This window comes from Artemia franciscana, chromosome 2 (assembly GCF_032884065.1).
Source record: "Artemia franciscana chromosome 2, ASM3288406v1, whole genome shotgun sequence".
Taxonomy (NCBI): domain Eukaryota; kingdom Metazoa; phylum Arthropoda; class Branchiopoda; order Anostraca; family Artemiidae; genus Artemia; species Artemia franciscana.
In genome coordinates, this window is record NC_088864.1 from 66,433,095 (window position 1) to 66,451,281 (window position 18,187).

General features: G+C 35.3%; 1 protein-coding gene across 1 annotated transcript in view; it reads left to right on the forward strand.

Moving 5' to 3' along the window:
- Window positions 1-18,187, forward strand: part of LOC136043975 (pre-mRNA cleavage complex 2 protein Pcf11-like) — an 80,367-nt gene that overhangs the window by 3,889 nt on the left and 58,291 nt on the right. Inside the window, exons 2-3 of the mRNA XM_065729057.1 lie at window positions 2,068-2,193; window positions 11,792-12,109. Of these exons, the coding sequence (XP_065585129.1) occupies window positions 2,068-2,193; window positions 11,792-12,109 (444 nt within the window). The remainder of the gene's footprint in view (window positions 1-2,067; window positions 2,194-11,791; window positions 12,110-18,187) is intronic.

Below are 18,187 nucleotides of genomic sequence, written 5' to 3' on the forward strand. Positions count from 1 at the left end.
GTTTTAAGTTTTAATGTTGCTCCTTGCTTGCAGTTAAAAAAACGCTTGTTTTTTATATTTAATTTCTGAACGTTTTTTAATTAATGCATGTTTTGATTTACGAAATTTTTCATATTTTTTCTCATAGTTTTGATTGGACAATTTTGATAAAAAAGGGGTGGGGGAGGAGGCCTAGTTACTTAAAAAGACAACTAGAACTTTTTTTTACAAACGTTTTTATTAGTAATTGAATTAGCTTACCTAACGAAATTCTATATTTGTATATTTTTATTACGTATATGAGGGGGTTCGCCCCTCGTCAATACATCGCTCTTTACACTAAAGCTTGAATTCTCTAAGAATTCAAGCTTCCCAATTCTTTAAGAATGGGACAACTCTAGTCCCAATTCTTTAAGAATGACCCCTGAGTCCCAAAGGCCTTAGAATAAATAGTTGAAATTACTGAGAATACTTTAGGGTAAAGAGTGAGGTATCGTGGAGGAGACGAACCCCCTTATATACGTAATAATTTGTGTTGATTTTAGGTTTTAATGCTGCACCTTACTTCCAGCAGAAAAAAACTGTTTTGTTTATTTCTTTTCTCATTGTTTTTTTTAATAATGCTAGAAAATCCTGCGGCCCCTTTATGGAATTTTCTTCCTTCATGACAAAGTCCTCCATGGAAAGATCCTCCAATGTAACCCCCTCCACCGACCCCCCCCCCCCTAACGTGAAAAAGTCCCCCCTGTAAACGGCACATTTCCCAATAACCATTACTATATGTAAACAATGGTCAAAGTTTGTAACTTGCAGCCCCTCCCCTGGGGAATGTGGGGATTATGTCGTCATGAAAGACATAATTATTAGGTTTTTTGACTATGCTGAACAAAATGGCCATCTCCAAATTTTGAATCCGGTGACTTTGGGGAAAAATGAGCATGGGAGGGGGCCTAGATGCCCTTAAATTTTTTGGTCACTTATAAAAAGCACTAGAAGTTTTAATTTCCGTTTGAATGAGCCCTCTCGTGACATGTAGGACCACTGGGTCGGTACAATCTTCTTTGGTGAAAAAAGGAAAAAACAAAAACAGATAAACACCCATCTGTGATATCCTCTGGCAAAAAATACAAAATTCCACATTTTTGTAATAGGAGCTTGAAACTTCTACAATAGGGTTCTCTGATATGCTGAATCTGATGGTGTGATTTTCGTTAAGATTCTATGACTTTTAGGGGGTGTTTCCCCCATTTTCTTAAATAAGACAGATTTTCTCAGGCTCTTAACTTTTGATGAGTAATATTAAACTTGACGAAACTTGTATATTTAGAATTAGCATAAAAATGCGATTCTTTTGATGTAACTATTGGTATCAAAAGTCCATTTTATAGAGTTTTGGTTACTATTGAGCTGGGTAGCTCTTCTTCATGGGTAAACAGCTTTTTCAAATTATCTAACTAGTTTTATTTATTTTCATAGTTCAATTTGGCAGTAGTGACTAACATATGGTATTGCCCTAAAAACTTGATAATCATGAAGCAACCAAGTGGAAAATCGTGAGAAATTCAGTTTTCACTTTGGAAAATGGTTGTAGGGGATAAAAATTGTTTTAATTTTTGTGTTCTTTGTACTTTGGTTTTAAATTTGTTTTTTTCTTTGACCCTAGGTATTGAAAACAGAGGTGGTTACGATTTAAATAGAATATTAGGTGAAATTTAGAGTAGGAATCAATAGCAAAGAAATAGAGGCCTACTATTTAATTTCAAAATTAACCACTGACAATCGTAATTGCGTCTTCTTCCTATTGCTAAGCTGTAGCTTAAAGGTTTATGCAAAACTGTTGGTCTAACTTATTTCTCATCAACCCTACTTTGAAAAAATCACCTCTCTGGAAATTTTTCTGTCTAGCCAAGGACTACATATTCAATCATTGGGAGGGGTAAAACATTGACCATCTTTCTTGCAACTTTCTTTGCACTTTTCTTGCATCTGTCTGTGGAACTAGGCTTTTAAAACTGCAGAGGGCTTATGATTCTCAAGGAAGATTAATCTGTATTGGTGTTGCTTTTAAAAGCTGTTGTTTTCTTGTAGGCTCCACCCGAGTGTAAATTACCTGGTTTATACCTCATTGACTCTATCTGCAAAAATGTTGGTGGCATATACATCTCAGCATTTTCCAATAACATTGTGTCACTCTTCAGTGGTGTTTTTGAAAAGGTTAGTGTTTGTCTCTCCTCTCTTACTCTGCTACTTGTCACTTGTGTACCTAGTGAACATTTGAATGCCTTGTTAATTTGGATGTAATGGGATGCCTAGTGTACCTAGTGTGTACCGAGTGAACACAACAATACATTAGAATACGTTTCCGTATTTATTCTGTATAATAATATTAAGGAATAAGTTTCCTTAATATTATTTTTTATAATACTGTCTGACAGCAAAATGATAATAGTTTTTTTATAATTGCTTTACAAACACTTGGGAAAAGCAGTTTTATAAATGGTCTACTCATCCTCAGAATCATAACTCTTGGCTAGCTTGACATGTATTTATTTCAATATCTTCTTTTTTTATTGTTAATTTTCTTTTTTTCTTCTTTTTTTATTATTCACTTAAATAAGTCCTCTCTCGCTAAAATACACTCCATACTGCAGTTACAATTTTATATTGGGTATGATGTCAAATTTGAATAAATTTGCTACCTGATTCTCTTGGATATGTTTTTTACTAAATATCCATCAAAGAAAAAAAGTCGAAGACTATTTTCTGTGTTTTCTGTGATGTGATCTCGCGCCATTTTTGTGGGGTTCATGCTATTTTTCGAATTCCCATATATTGGTGCCAATTTATTTTACTTTAAAAGGTTAATTGAGATAGTACTTACTATTCCTGAACCAGCTGCAAATGCCAATTTTTCTCCACTAGCCAGTTATTCCAAAGCATGTTTTTTAACTTTTGGTTACTATGGGCCGTGGTTTGTTCTTTACAAGGTAGCAACTACTTCTGCAACTATGATATATGATGAAGTCACCGAGTCAATTAACTGTGATATATCCTTTGTCAAAAGAGGTGTGTTTCGTGTCATTTTGTACATTATCAAAAGCATATACATCTTCATAAAGATGTAGTTTTTGTTAGATTTCGGATTTTAATGCCATATTATTATTATTATTTTATTAAATGTTATTATATATTGCAATATTATCCTTAGTTTATTACCAAAGACAGCAAATATTGCACCTTTATTCCAAGTTGAATCCTAAAACAGCTCTATATGACGTTCCAGTTCTTTGCAAGCGGTGGAAGAAAAGAAAGAAAAAAAAAGGACACATTAGTGCTACCCATGCATTAAGATGGAGGGGATGGCCTGATGTGCATAAAATGGGGTAGCATAGTAGCAATGCCAATTGGCAGTTTTCAAATTTGTTGGCAGATTTTGGCTGAAAATACCATTTTTACATATAAAAATATTTTTTGCTCAAAGAAAAGCTGTCAAAACACAAGTTGTGCTGCTAAAGTGTCGACAGCTTTTGGAATCCTGCTACTGGCAGCTTTGGAACTCTTTCCATACCCAGGGCTGGCTGAATTAAGTTTAAGGCTAAAAAAGATAATAGTGATTCACTCGTCTGTAGCGACCTATTTATTGAGTCACAAGCAGTTTTTTTTGTCCTCTCTTTGTATTAAGCTTTACAAAAAGAGATTTTAAAATACAGTTGTTAAATTATATATTTCTTATCTATTGTGTCACGTGTCTTGTCCCGTGCTAAGCTGAAAGAAACGAATGGAGAGAGCGGTTTGCTCTCGAGTTTATACAGCGTAGACTTGAATGAATGACGTATAATATACAAGAACCAAAATTTCTTCCCCCTACGGAAAAAAAACTAAAATAAATTTCTCAAATTTGAAAAGCCTTATTTTTTACGGGGGAGTATTTTGTGTGTGTGTGTGTGGGGGGGATAAACGCCTAAAACCAAAAAAATATGGCAAATTTTTTCAGTTTAAATTTTAATGTTGCTTTTTGATTTCATTTGAAAAAATGCAGTTCTTAATTTGATTTCGTTTTTAATAGTGTTACAAACTCTAACTGTAGGGATTTCGCCCTAGATCATTAACATTCCATGCATTTACAGAGGTTGAAAATCTTATTCTAATTCTGGGGTGTATATGATAAATGCCGTGGTGTTTTACAAACGAAAAGAAAATAAGCACGAATAAAAATTTTTCCGTCATCAGAAACACTTATTTAAAAAAGTGTTCTGAGACGTATTATGGAATAGATTATCTTTTGTACAAAAAAAAAATATAAAAGATAAACTTGTTAGTCGTTAATCAGGCTCCGTTTAAGTACCGTACGCGTCTTTATAAGACTTTATTTCCGCTTGTCTTAAATTTTGACTTTTAAAAAAAATCAACAAAGAAAAGTAAAGAGCTGTAATAAACCAAAAAAGAGTCGACATAAAGTCAAATAATTTTCCAAACGTAAAACCACCACAAATCACCATCAATAAATAAATGAAACCCAAAACGAACAGACATTACGACAAATAACCGGTTTACCCCAAAATAATCAGGTACTAAGATCAGTTAAGCTGACGACCCCCATGTCTTCTAAAGACCAGAACATAATCTGCACTTTTTAGCGACTCAGTCGAATAGTAACCGAAACTCCAAAAAAGGAATTTTGATAACAATAGATACATCGAAAGAACTGGCTTGTTAAGTTGATTCCAAGTATGTAAGGTTCATTATGTTTAATGTTACCCATCAAAAGGTACCGAGTCTGAGAAAATTTGCCTGATTTTCAAACGAGAGGGTCCCTCCAGGAAAAGAGTGATCCAAACAAAAATAACACCATCAAATTCAGCGTGTCAGCGAACTCTACTGTGAAGATTTCGAGCTCATATCTACAAAAATGAGGAATTTTGTATTTTTTGGCAGAAGAAAGACGACGGATGCGTGTTTACATGTTTTTCTTTTTTTTCGTTTTTGTCTTTTTTTATGGTTGTTCGTATCGATTCAATGGTCCCATAATATCAGAAAGGAGCTCTTTCGAACGGAAAACAAAAGTTCTAGGGTCCTGTTTTAGTGACAAAAAAGTTTGGAGGGTTCCTAGTCCCCTCACAGGTCCATTTTCTCCCTAAGGGCATCCGATCAAAATTTAAGATAGCCATATAATGCAGCATAGTTGAAAGTTCTACTCTATTTTTTGAACAAATGGTTATCTGAAAACTCAAAACAACAAAGCAGCATTAAAACTCAACCGCATTGAAACTATACTAATTCTATGGCCCCTGTGTTTCAGTAGCCGTTCCTAAAAATTGGGACCAATAGTCAAACTGTAGCGTACATAGTAAGGTATTGAAGAGCCTTTATATACGAAATAATTTCTGTTTGAGTTTTAATGTTGCTCCTTACTTTAAGTTTAAAAAACTTTCTTTTTTTGTTTAATTTCTGTTTGTTTTTCAAATAATGCAGAAAAAATCTGGCTCACCCTCCATGAAATTTACCATACCTCATGGGGAAATTCTCCGTGAAAATTTAATAAAACGTAAGTACGCCTCCCCCCTCGTCAAGCTTCCTCCAGACCGTTCCATTTTATTATTAGCGTCGACACTCGGGTAGAGATTGGGCGATAATCGAGTGGACAACAGTGACGCAGATAAGCTCAGTAAAGCGCAACAAATAGGCAATGGTTTCAACTTCAAACCTGAAAGTGTTTTCAAGATATCACGCATCAGGTGCATGATAAAATGGGTTCTTCGGGAGGACCTCATAAACATTCAAGTGACATAGAATAGAATAGAATATATTTATTCACTACAATAGCCGGAGCTAGCATTAGCATGTCATGACAAAAATAATTTATACCTTCAAAAACACTCACAGGAAAATTTAAACAAACATTATATTAATCAAATATTAAATATTAGTCGCGTCAATATTATTAAAATGACGGGTAAAATATGGAACAAATTATTTGTGATATCTCTCAGTATTATAGGCGGAGCAAGTCAGTAACTGTTGACAATTCTTTTTTATTTGTCGGAGTCTAGTAACTGGTCCTTCAGTTGGGGGGCTCTCAAGGTTGGGTAGTAGACGACAATGAGTTGGGGAATTCAAACAATTTAGTCCAAATCTATATGTTAAACCACGTCTACGACTATCAAGTGAGTCCAAATTGAGTTGTTTCAGTGCATCCTCGTAAGTTGAGTAGTTTTATCCCAAGTATAATTTTTACAGCTCTTTTTTGTACCGTCTCAAGTCTATCTGTTTGATCTTTTTTCAATCCCGGATGCCAAGCAGGGCATGCGTACTCAAGAGAAGGTCTAACATAGCTACAGTATACAGACTTTAAAACCTCAGTTGGTGTACCAAATCTTTTTAGGTTGGAAAATGAATGTAAAAGCGAGGCGCCTTTTTTAGTCAGATAGTCAACGTGCGAATTCCATCTTAAATCATCGTCCAAAAGTATCCCAAGTATTTTAACAGTTTTCTTTGTTGGCAGTATGGAATTATGAGAAGAGTGGTTGTTACCCTTTAGGAAGGAAAACGTCATATAAGAGCTCTTAGTTTCACTGACCGTCAGTTTTACCTTTCGTAATTCAGCTTTTAGATCATGATAGATATCGATAAAGTCAGACTGTTCAGTAGTCGGAGGGCTTAGTCGCAGTGATAAAACAGACATAGACTGAATTGTTTGCTGGTGAGTGTTTTTGCTGGTGTGCGGACTAAATAAACGAACCACCGTAAGGTTAGGGTGAGGGGCTGACGAGAATTCGGGTGTTCGAGCAGTCGGGTGTTCTAGACAAAGTCGTACCACCTGATCCCTTCATTTCGCTTCAAGAACTTTCGTTGATTCACCTCGATGGCATCACGAACCGAAGCAACAGCTAGCCAGGCCTCAGCACCATAGGTCAATACTTAAGTTACGATAATGTTGCGCATCCCCTTCTAGGGCGAAAAAGAAAATACATGTTGAACAGATTTTAACAAACAAATACAACGTAGAGACAATAGGGAAAAATTTTTTCAAGACAATGGAAATTATTTATGTAGATTTATTTATGTATTTATGTAGAGATCTAACAAAATATTTTACTAAACCAATTTATAATAGTACTGAACCAACTACGAAAAGGCCTTTGAGACAGGCTGCTAAACAAGCAAGATTAGCTTTAAGAAATTGCATCTAATCATTGTATTCTCTTTAGTTTGAATGAGTTTATATTTCTTCATTTCATTCTTTTCGCCAGTCCTGGTTGAACTTCGCTGAAGTAAGGATGCTAGGGCTATATTTAAAATAAAAATGTTTTAATAAGTGTTTTTAACTAATCAGTTTTAATTCTCACAATTTGATGTAAGTTCTTTTATATATATATATATATATGTAGTTTCTCTCTTATTTTTGTATTGTGCTGAAGACGGCCCTTGGACATAGGGCCGAAATACCTACATAAATAATTTCCATTGTCTTGAAAAAATTTTTCCCTATTGTCTCTACGTTGTATTTGTTTGTTATGGAAAGGCAGTGTGGTCTTCGTCGCTATTTTTGAACAGATTTTGGTGCAGATTTCGGTGTTCGGTGCAGTGTTTTAGTGATGGCTAAAGTATGTTGGATGCTGCTCTTGTAAGAACGATGTATATTTGTGCTTGAAGGAACGTGGAAGTGTTTCAATAATTTTTTTTCATTTTCTTCCCGTATTGCTTTGAGCAAGTATTGACAATTTGGGCTGCTGTTTTTCTGCTGTTATTTTTTTAATCGTTTTTCTTGAAATTTCTATAGACGAAAGATCTTAATCTACAATGCCTTAAATCAATCAACGTTGCAAAACTTGAAATTAGCAGACTTATGCAATTTCTCTGCGTTTTCTTTGTTTTTTGCTTGGTCTTGGTTGCTTATCCATCCCTGTTTTATCTTGTTTCTTTGAATTTATTATTACTTACTATTTATTTTGACTGGGAAATAGTTTTTAAATGCTGAATATCCAAACAAAAAATAAAGTAAACTTCGCGATTGGATTTTTTCTTTTAACCATATTTTGAACGAAAGATAGTATAGATTGCGTTAAAACTATCAAGTTCAACAACTATGTTAGTGATTGCTTTTCATGGTAACAATTTGGCTTTGATTTCAGTTTCGTGAAGGAAACAAACAGAAGTGAAAGTTTAGTTTGGTCGGGTTTGTCCACTTTTTTTAGTCTTATCAAATCAACAACTAATTTTGTCTTGTTTTGTCAGTGAATTATACCAGGGTAGCAAGAGAGTTCCAGAACTATAAAAATACCAAAATTATTAAGAAAAAACAGAAGAGGATAAAATAAATTGTAACAAAAAAGCATTCATTCAAAATGCTTGATATTTGTTTGTTCATATTTGCATGCAAGAAATAGGGGGAGAATAGGATAGAAAAACCCACTTCCTTGAAAATTTCTAAAGATATCCTTGGAATTTTAAAAAGAAAATCCGTTTTTGTCTTCATTCTGTTCCGACAAACAAATTTCATAGAAGTTTGGTACCTATGTGGTCCTGCGTGTATATTCATACGGTTTGTGCTTTTTTACTTTTGAGATGTATTTGATGATATTAAAGACTGTTTCAAGCGAAAACCCACGCTGGGGGTTATTTGTTGCCTTCTATACTCGCTTACCTTACTAAGGGGAGGGGCAGCTTGGGCCTACGGCCCTCGAAATGGCACGCCTGTCATCTTCGTGTCACACTTCCAGTTTTTCTTGGGTATAATTTTTGGATTTTTAAATATATTTTTTTCTTATAGTTGTACAATCGCTATGTGGAAGACTTCTTATTTCTAATTTTGGTTGTTTCGCTGTTTACTTTTGTCAAACAAACAAAGCTATATACGCTTGATTTTGTATATGTTGTTGAACTTACTATTGTTGGTGCTTGGATGTGAAATTCGTATTTAGTTTGAAACTTTGTCCACTGTACGAAAGTGAAACAAATGGGCCCAAGACCGCTTTTTTTACAAAAATTCAAATCCATGATATGCCAATTTTTTGCTCATATTTGTTCTTTATTATGGCGTGCCCCTGGTCCAACCTCTATGCGATAATAGGGTGATAGGTGTTTTCTTCTCTAATAAGTGGGCGAGCTGATGAAGTCCATTCAGCAAAGCTTGGTCAATAACTAGTGTTAATGTCCATGGGTGGTTGTGATTGATCTGACTTCTGTGAAAGATGTGCTACATCCGTAAGAGTTAAACTTAGGGAAAGAGTTAATCTGCGACTGTGACCCATGGATCACAGTCGCTACAACACTTCATGGCGCCTTGACCCAAGATATATGACTTCGATTAGCCTTGAATGGTTATGACAAAAACGAGTTCAACAATAGTACATTCCGCTTTAGGGGTTCTTATCTGGAGAGTTATTTTTCAAAACACAGTTTATCTTCGGCTCACACCAAACGACCCTCGCGGGGTTCAATGGGGAAAAATTCAAACTACGCATGAGTCAACTTCCTGAGTCCTCCCCAAAATCCTACAAAAATGCAAGGAAATCCCCCCCGAAAAATTTCTGTATAGTTCTCATTAAAAAATACTATGTGTAAACAAAAGGAAAGCCGTCTAACCTACGGGCCTTTCAGCTATGTTGAAATCTAAAATTGTATTAAATGTCTTTGAGGGGAAAAGAGCGTGCAAGGGGAATATTCACTTAAGAGTTAACTTAACTTACTTAAGTTAAGAGGGAAAAAGAGCGTGGGAGGGGAATAGTTGCCCTCCAGTTTTTTTTATGTCTAATTCAGTTTGATATGAATCCTTTCCTGATTATGTCCGACAATTAGTTCGATACGATCGCCCCTGGGAAAAACAAAATGCATAAATTCGTATCTTCTTCTGACAAAAATACAAAATTCCAAATTTTTGCAAAAGGAGCTTGAAACTTCTACACTAGGGTTCTCTGATATGTGGAATCTGGTGATGTGATTTTCATTAAGTAGCTTGACTTTATAAGTGTTTTTATCCCTTTTTTGAAAGTCAGGCAAACTTTCTCATGCTAGTTGCTTTTTATTGATAAAAAAAAAGATAAGGTAAAAGTTAAAAGTTTTACCTTTTTTTTTTTAATATAGTCTTGTGTATAATACGTGTATATTGTGTTCTGCGTATGTTATAACATGTATATAAACTTATCTTCTGGGCACTTATTAATCAAATAATTAATTTTTTTTAATAGGATCCATTTGTTTCTATTTAGTCCCATAGGCCATCATCTCGGCGTAGACGTTAAAATAAACGATGTATTAATTTCTCGTTCGCTTACTGTAGTGACAATGTGCGGCTACATTGCTACCACAACGCTTGATAGAAAACGCCAAGTGCGTCTCGGGCCTAAGTTTTAAAACTGTATATCTTTATGGAACATCTTTTGCAGTAAAGATTGAGTCGCGCCCCCATCCGAAAATCAGCCTGAAGGCCTAATCCAAAATGTGCTAACTTCAATTTTTCTGCGTTTTGTGACGTAAGAATCGTTTTCTCAACATGTTTCCTTCTCAATAGTCCCAATTTTTGAGCTTATGCCGACGTTTTTAATGTTCTGGAGACCTCCTTCCCTTCATCTACTATTGTAGCCCTGTGCTAGGCTTGATATTTAGAGGTCCACTTGAGAATTAACTTTTACCAACTGCATGTCCACGTATGCATAGATATATATTGGATTTAACCTTTCAGTGTGCTTAATGATATTCAACTAAGTGATCAACCTTTGGAAGTGATTATTTTGTCAATGCCACGCCCAAGGTCAGTACAGAATATTGTCCACCGAAAGGATTCAACTCGTGTTTGAACTACGAGTGTCAATAGCCGGGAAAGCCCCGTAATTACTCAAAACCCTTTGGCTGTCTCTGCAGTGGTCCAATTCAGAACTTGTGTGTTGTGTGTGCTTGTGTGTTTAGCGAAAAAGACACATGTCAATAAAACCTACTTTGAAAAGTTATCTTCTATGGTGTATATGGTTGTTTAAGCTTCGATTTAACCAATTTAAAAAATAGATATAATTTTTATTATCCTTGACACTTTTAAGACCTTTAATATTAAAAACAAAAATTATTAAGGACTTCAAATATTAAATATGTCTAAAAAGTTATACTTAATTTAAGAACTGTTTAATTTTTGAAATTTATGGAAATCAACTTTTAGATTTATAAAAATTTAATAACTCAAAATAAAGTTTGACAGAGTATCAGTCACGAATATCAATCATTAATGTGCATATGCTTCTCCGACGTGAATCTATTTTTATAGATTACATTGGATAATTCAAAGATAATTTCTTAAGCCACATTGGCCTGCCATAACATAAAGAAAGAAAACGATCACAACCGCCTCTCTTCTTCAGCGCGAACGAAAAAATATAATCAAGGAAAATGCCAAAGAAAAAACCAAAAAACACGCAAAAAGTCAACAAAACCAATTAACCGTCTTTCTGACTCAGAAAGACGATTCTCACGAATCCCAGCTATATTTCATTGACCCATTGCTAAAAGGTATCTAGGGGGTTTGTGGCGTGGTCTGGAAGTTTGAATCCACCATTTTTTTTGTCTGACTCAGAAAAACGTAATTAAAATGCATGTTAAATTTTTTTTAATGGTTAAAGTTTTTTGTAACCCCCCCCCCCCCGCCCCGAACAATACCACGGATAGGGCCTTGAGTTACTACCTATTATGTCAATTGATTTAAGTTCTTAACGTTTTTGTTTATTATTTTGTTTACTGTGTATATATAGCAAGTTATTGTCTGATAACTACAATAAAAAGCATGAGTTTTACAAATCTCAAATTTGGACTACTTATCTAATTGCAGGTTGATGAGCCAACTCGTGCCCAAATGTATAAGCTCCGAGTCACATGGCAGAATATCTTCTCCAGTGTCAAACTCCACACCATCGATAGACGTGTTCATGGAATTGACCCTGCTTGGCCCGTTATGGACTCAAATAATGTAAGAGCTCCCGGACTTGAAAAAAAAGTTCCACCAGCCGGCAGACCACCGGTACCCAAGCTACCCATATCCGAGACTCCTAAGCCTACTCCAACTGTAACTCAAAGTCCAACTCCTATACCCGCTCATCCAACTTCTGGAAGAACAGTTCATATAAACCCAAACGTTATCAGAGCTAAGGTTAGTGATGCTTGTGACTATTAGTTATCGCTTCCAAAATTGTATTTAGAACGGAATCGGAAATCAAAATTTTGGCATGTCCCTGTTGTTTCTAACTATATAAAGTACACCGAAAATATGGTGTATTTCTCTTTTTTCCTTTCTATATGAAGAAGTATTTTCAGTCTTAGTGAGTTCTACCTAGTGGGGGGGGGGGTCATGTTTTTTTGTTTTTTTTTTTAAGTCACGTATTTATAGTATATTTGTATGACTAATAAAAATTGAACATCATTTAATAACTGAAATATATTGATATAATCATATATCTGTATTATTGTTATAAGTTTGTATGATTAATAAAATTGAGACAAGTTTTGACAAAATGAAATAAAATTTTGGTGTAATGAAATATATCGATAGGTCATATATTTGTGCATTGGTAGAATGTTTGTTTGATTAATAAGATTTGGATTATTTTGTGATTGGGAAAAAAAGGGTTCGCAACCCATAGCCCAAGTGGCATCTGATAATTTTATGTGCTTTTATGTATTTACAGAAAAACGAAGTAAGCCATAGGCTTGTCTCGTTGCAAAATGATTAAAAATATCTTATAGAAAAAATATAAATTTTACAGTCCCATTGACTTGTCAGATAAAAAAAAATAGAGAAAAACATTTAGACAATACTCCTGATAACATAAAATCAGGCTTCAACATAAAAAAAGCAATAAGCGAAATAGGCTGTCGGGGTTTTGATCGATACGATAAATGGCAATTTTCCATAGGCTTCTCACATTAAGTCCTCCGTAACTAGAAAACTCAGTAGTCTATACAGTGTTTTGATATTTATAAACCAATTGATTATTTTTGATTTTTTTTTTTTTTTTTTTTTAATCGATAGCACTTTGTTTTCTTATGTTGTAAAGTTGTAGCTTGGTTGTTGTTGTTGGTGTAATTGAATGGAGCTTCCAGAATTTCTTTTCTATGCTCCATACGTAGCTTGGTGCCTAAAAATGGCAGAAAACGCCACTTTCACGTGGAACAATCTTTTTGGTCACTTTAAAAGGACTCGAGAACTTTTAGTTTCTATTCGGATGATCCTTCTCCTGATCTTTTTGGACCATTGGCTCGCCGTAAAAAAACAAAAAAAACTAACAACAAACAAATAAAGACGGATCCGTGATCTTCATTCTTTGAAGAAAATGCAAAATTCTACATTTTTGTACATGGGGGCTAGGTACCTCAGTAGGTTTCTTTGATTTGGTGAATCCATGGTATGATTCATTTTGATCGTGTGGCTTTTATAAGGTGTTTCCCGCCTTTTTTGAAAATCAAGTAAGTTTTTTCAGACATGTAGCTTCTGATATGTAACGTTAATCTCAATGAACTTTACATATTTGGAAACAGCATAAAAAGTTATTTCTTTCTTTTGCATTAATTGTTATCAAAATTCCTTTTTTAGAGTGGTTACTTATTCGTCCGAGTCGCCCCTTAGTTTGTTAAAACGAACTGCTTGATTTTAAACCAAGTGGAATTTGTCAAGGGGAAATACGCCGAACCCTGGGTGAATAATAGCTGGACTGAAAGAAATCACAGCCTGAAAAATGTCAACCAAATCTATTCTGTCTAGATTCATTATTTATGTATTATACAATTTGGTGCGTTTTGTATACACTCGTGTTCACTTGATCATAAAATTAAGCCTCGACTAAGCCTAGCTACTATGTACTTATGTAATTTCTAAGACCAGACTACCTTTCCATGACTATAAATAAAAGTTTGGATAGGGATATTAGACAGTGATAGTTCACAAAAATATTGAATACTTCAGTCACTTGTACAGTGACCGTCACCAGCAGAAATGACGATCACTGTACATCTGACCAAGATATCAATCAATTTATTTATAACCCATCTACAAAAAAGAGGGCGGAACGCCCTTGAGATGGAGTAATAAGAGAAAAAAAAATCTACAAATAAATACAAATAGGCATTCCAAGGTAAACTAATTTTTGAGAAAGGGGGACTTGAACATTAGCTAAAGTTAAAAAAAATAGGGCCATTTGTCTCTTTAAAATTGAAAGCTACAACAGCAGTTTTTTCAACATTGAAAGAAAGCCCAATATTTTTATATTCATTGTAAAGCTGATTAAACGCGTTTTCACATCCACTAAAAGTACGGCTTAGATTCAAAACGTCATCTGCAAAAGTTATTAAAGACAAGTTAAATCCACAGTGAACAAGTAAAATTAACAGAATTTTGGACATTTAAAACAGAGTTATTAAATAAAGAAGGTGAGGTAAGGCCACCTTGACGGACTCCTTTCAAAATATCAAAAAGGGAAGATCCCCCCTTTAACTTCGCCTTAAGGTGATGGTACATATACAGGAGGCACTTTACTATACAAGCATTTACCCCTCTTTTATACGCTTCAAATAAAGCTTTGGAAAAAATGCAAAAGTCGAAAGCACGAGCAACATTTAAAGCACAAAGGATAATATGGGATCTGCTTCTTTCTGCATCAGCAAGAACATTCATTGAAGCAAAAAGGGCATGCTCCCGGCTAATACCTTTTTGGTAACCAAACTGGTGGGGTGGGGCATAACATTTAGAAACAATTTCATCCAAAATAACTGACTCAAACAATTTAAAAATAGTACAAGAAACTGTTATAGGTCGGAACGAATTACACACAGTAAAATCCTTTTTGCCTTTTTTCGGGATAGGGGTTATTTCGCCAACTGTAAATTGATAAGGAACAACTCCGTTTTCAATAGACATTTGAAAAAGTAGAGATAAATGGTTAGAAAGAAGAGCAGTTGCATAATCAAAATGTCTGGCAGTAATTCCATCAACTCCCGCGGAATTTCTTTTCTTTAGTTTTTTACAATAAAACGATACATCACTTGGCTTAATTATAAATATCGAAGGTTCGCGTTTCTTTCAGACAAGCACTTAATTCTTTTTCAAATTATGACTCAAGAGCAGGGTCGGGAGAAGAAAACTCATGCTTATAATAATTTATCCACTCAGGCTCAGGAATATTATTTGCACTAATGTGTTCACAAGGGCGTTCAAATTTTTTTTCAGAGCTTCGAAGGGTTCTCTGAAATTTTATGAGCGTTTTTCTCAATAAGATCAACCTTATGTTTTCTTAACACTTTAGCAAAAAAACGTTTAGAACGTAGCCGCAAACCATTTATAATCCCAGACTTAAACCTGCCACAATCCTTCCAAATATTCAGCCAAATTTTAGAAGACTCGCACGCGGAAATAAGGGAAGGGTTTTTTTTTACCAACCCTGAACTTGAGAGCCTTTTCTAATACGCTTGCACGGGACAGCTGAAGCTTCAGCACACTTTAATGCATGGTTAATTTCAGCTAGATAGGTGGTAAGTCCGATGGCTATTTTTTTCTCACCAAGGCCCGAGCCCGTGCACAACAAATGAAAGGGCACCTTTATTTTATTTAATATTCTGTCACATTCAAAGCGAAACATTTCGCGGTTAACTTCTTTCCAGTCTTTTATATAAAACCACTTTTTATCTGGCTGTTTTAGGGCATAAAATGAAGCATTTATTTTCAGCTTTATTGGAAGGTGATCCGAATAAAAGCCAGTACTAATTACCTCGACAGTTTCACAGGGGAAAGATGCAATAAAATGATCAAGGTTAGAAGTCGCTGACAGGACACCAATAAACGTGAAAGTTTCTGTTTTGTCAGCAACTGAGTAGGAAGGGGGTAGGGAATTCAGAAGGAGTTGGGTTCTTGGCGATGAACTGTCTGTTAAGTCACAATTAAAGTCTCCTGCGATGAAAACTCGAGCATTTGGACGCTTTGAAACTCCCTTCACAAAACTCGCTAGCTTTTTGCAAGCATTTATGAATTTATTCTCTGATTGCGAAGAGCAGTAATTAGTTGGCAGGTAAACGTTTATACAGATTAGGTCCGAAAATTCGGCAGCAATGAAATGGTCATTCGACTCAAGGAGACTGACGGGAAATTGTGAAATGATAGCTAATCCGCCTGAAGGTCGGCCACGGCTCTTATTCATTTTCGCTGGGTGAAATAAGAGATAAGAATACTGTGAAATGCTGAGTAGATTTTTCCTTTCATCAGACAAAAAATGTTCTTGCAGAAAAACTATTTCTTTTGTACTTAAAGCTCAGAGAGGACTAAGCCTTTGTCAACCACTTTGCCATTAATATTCCATGATAAGAGACTTAAAGCTCGAGCCATTATGCTGACTTAACTTTACTTAAGAGTCCTTGGACGACTGGACATTTGAAGCTGTAACAGGGATGATCCTGTGATTTGCACAATGCACACTTCTTGGGCCTTTGACAAGGAGGTTTTGGAGCTTGAATGACCATGGTCACCGCAGACTGCGCAAATAGCTTCATTTTTGCAGCTACTGGATATATGCCTGTAAGCTTGACACTTGAAACATCTTACCGGGAGGGAGAGATACTCAGTCACTTTGATCCTCTCATAGTCTATGACTGGGGAATTTTGTATGGCATTCATAAGATCAACTTTGGTTTCAAATTTCAATCGAAACGAGCGGGTGTTGCCAATCTGTTTTGAACTGACACATTTAGGAATCAGTGCGCAAAGTCCATCGTCATTTATATTGCTGGGAACAAATCGAGCAATACCGATGTGAGAGGGGCTCCTGATTGTTGCAGAAAGAGATTTATCACCGTTCTGAAAGACTCCGACAAGAGTTTCTGCATCAGCCTTGCTAGCTGTAACAACTCGCCAATTATCTTTTCTGGGCTGAACTTGCTAACAACTCGCCAATCATCTTTTCTGGGCTGAACTTGCTAACAACTCGCCAATTATCTTTTCTGGGCTGAACTTCCACAATTTTAGAGCACTCTCTGCCACACATTTTTTGCAAAAAGTCTTTCCTCAAATCTGACTTCGCGAGGTCAGAGGGCAAATTCTTGAGTACCACTGCATATGAGGGCTTTGTTTCAGTAACTGTAGGAACAATCGAGGGGGCGGGAGGGTCTTTATTCATGGAATTGTCTAGCTTATTACAAACTTCTGTAACTTTTCTGGTGATTACCGCAGCTATCTCACCAGGACAGATAGGGACATCGTCAGGTTCAACTATCACAAAGACTGGCAGCTCAACGTTACGTTGCTCACAAAGTTCAAGTACCTTTAACATTTCGTTAATATTGTCTTCGGCACTTTTTTTAATTAATACTCTATTGGTGTAGTGAGCAGAAGACCACATTATCTCCTTAGCCTTGATTATATCGTCCTTTGTAAAAAAAAACTCGCATGCTTTAAAACTTATCTCGTCACTCTTATTTCCAGCTTTTTGAGCACGATTTAAAAAGTTCAAAATCGCATTCCAAACTAATTTCCCGACATGGCTATCGCAGATAATATCTCACCAACAAAAAAATAGGTCTTGCTGAATTTAGGTCACTAGATCACAGTACTTTTAATCCGTATCGTGTTTTTTTTTTTTTTTTTTTTTGAAAGAAAAGAATAGTCCAAATTCTTAATTCTTCAGCGACACGGTAAAATATATCTGCACTCTCAATGTTATTATATATTCCAAAGTTAATCCGGCTTAAAATTGAACTATTGCACACTGGTCAGATGCCAAATCAATACTCAAAATATATCCAATATTTTTTGTGAATTATTACTGTCTAATAAAAGGATTTTTCCCTATTCGAACTTTTATTTATAGCTTTTATTATAGCTAGATGACAGCGTAGGGAAGCATTCAAGAAGGAATTTTAAACACCAGTGCGCAGCTTTTTGACCATGGAGATTTCAGTTAGAACTTTTATGGTTTCAAACCTTGACACTCCAAAATCATACTAAAATCATGTCTTGATGCCATAAGGCATTTTATGATGGTGATTTCGTGAGGAAATTATAAAAAGCATGTATCTTTCAAAAAACATAGAACAGCTATACCTGATATTCTAGTGAACTAAGTCCTGAATTCGCCTGGATGAGGGTCTAGTTGCTTGGGGGTTAGGTTTTACAGGGTTCAGTTGCACAAGGGATAAATTAAAAAGAATTAGAGTTGCACAAGGAGTCAGTTGCACAAAGGTTCAGCTAAAC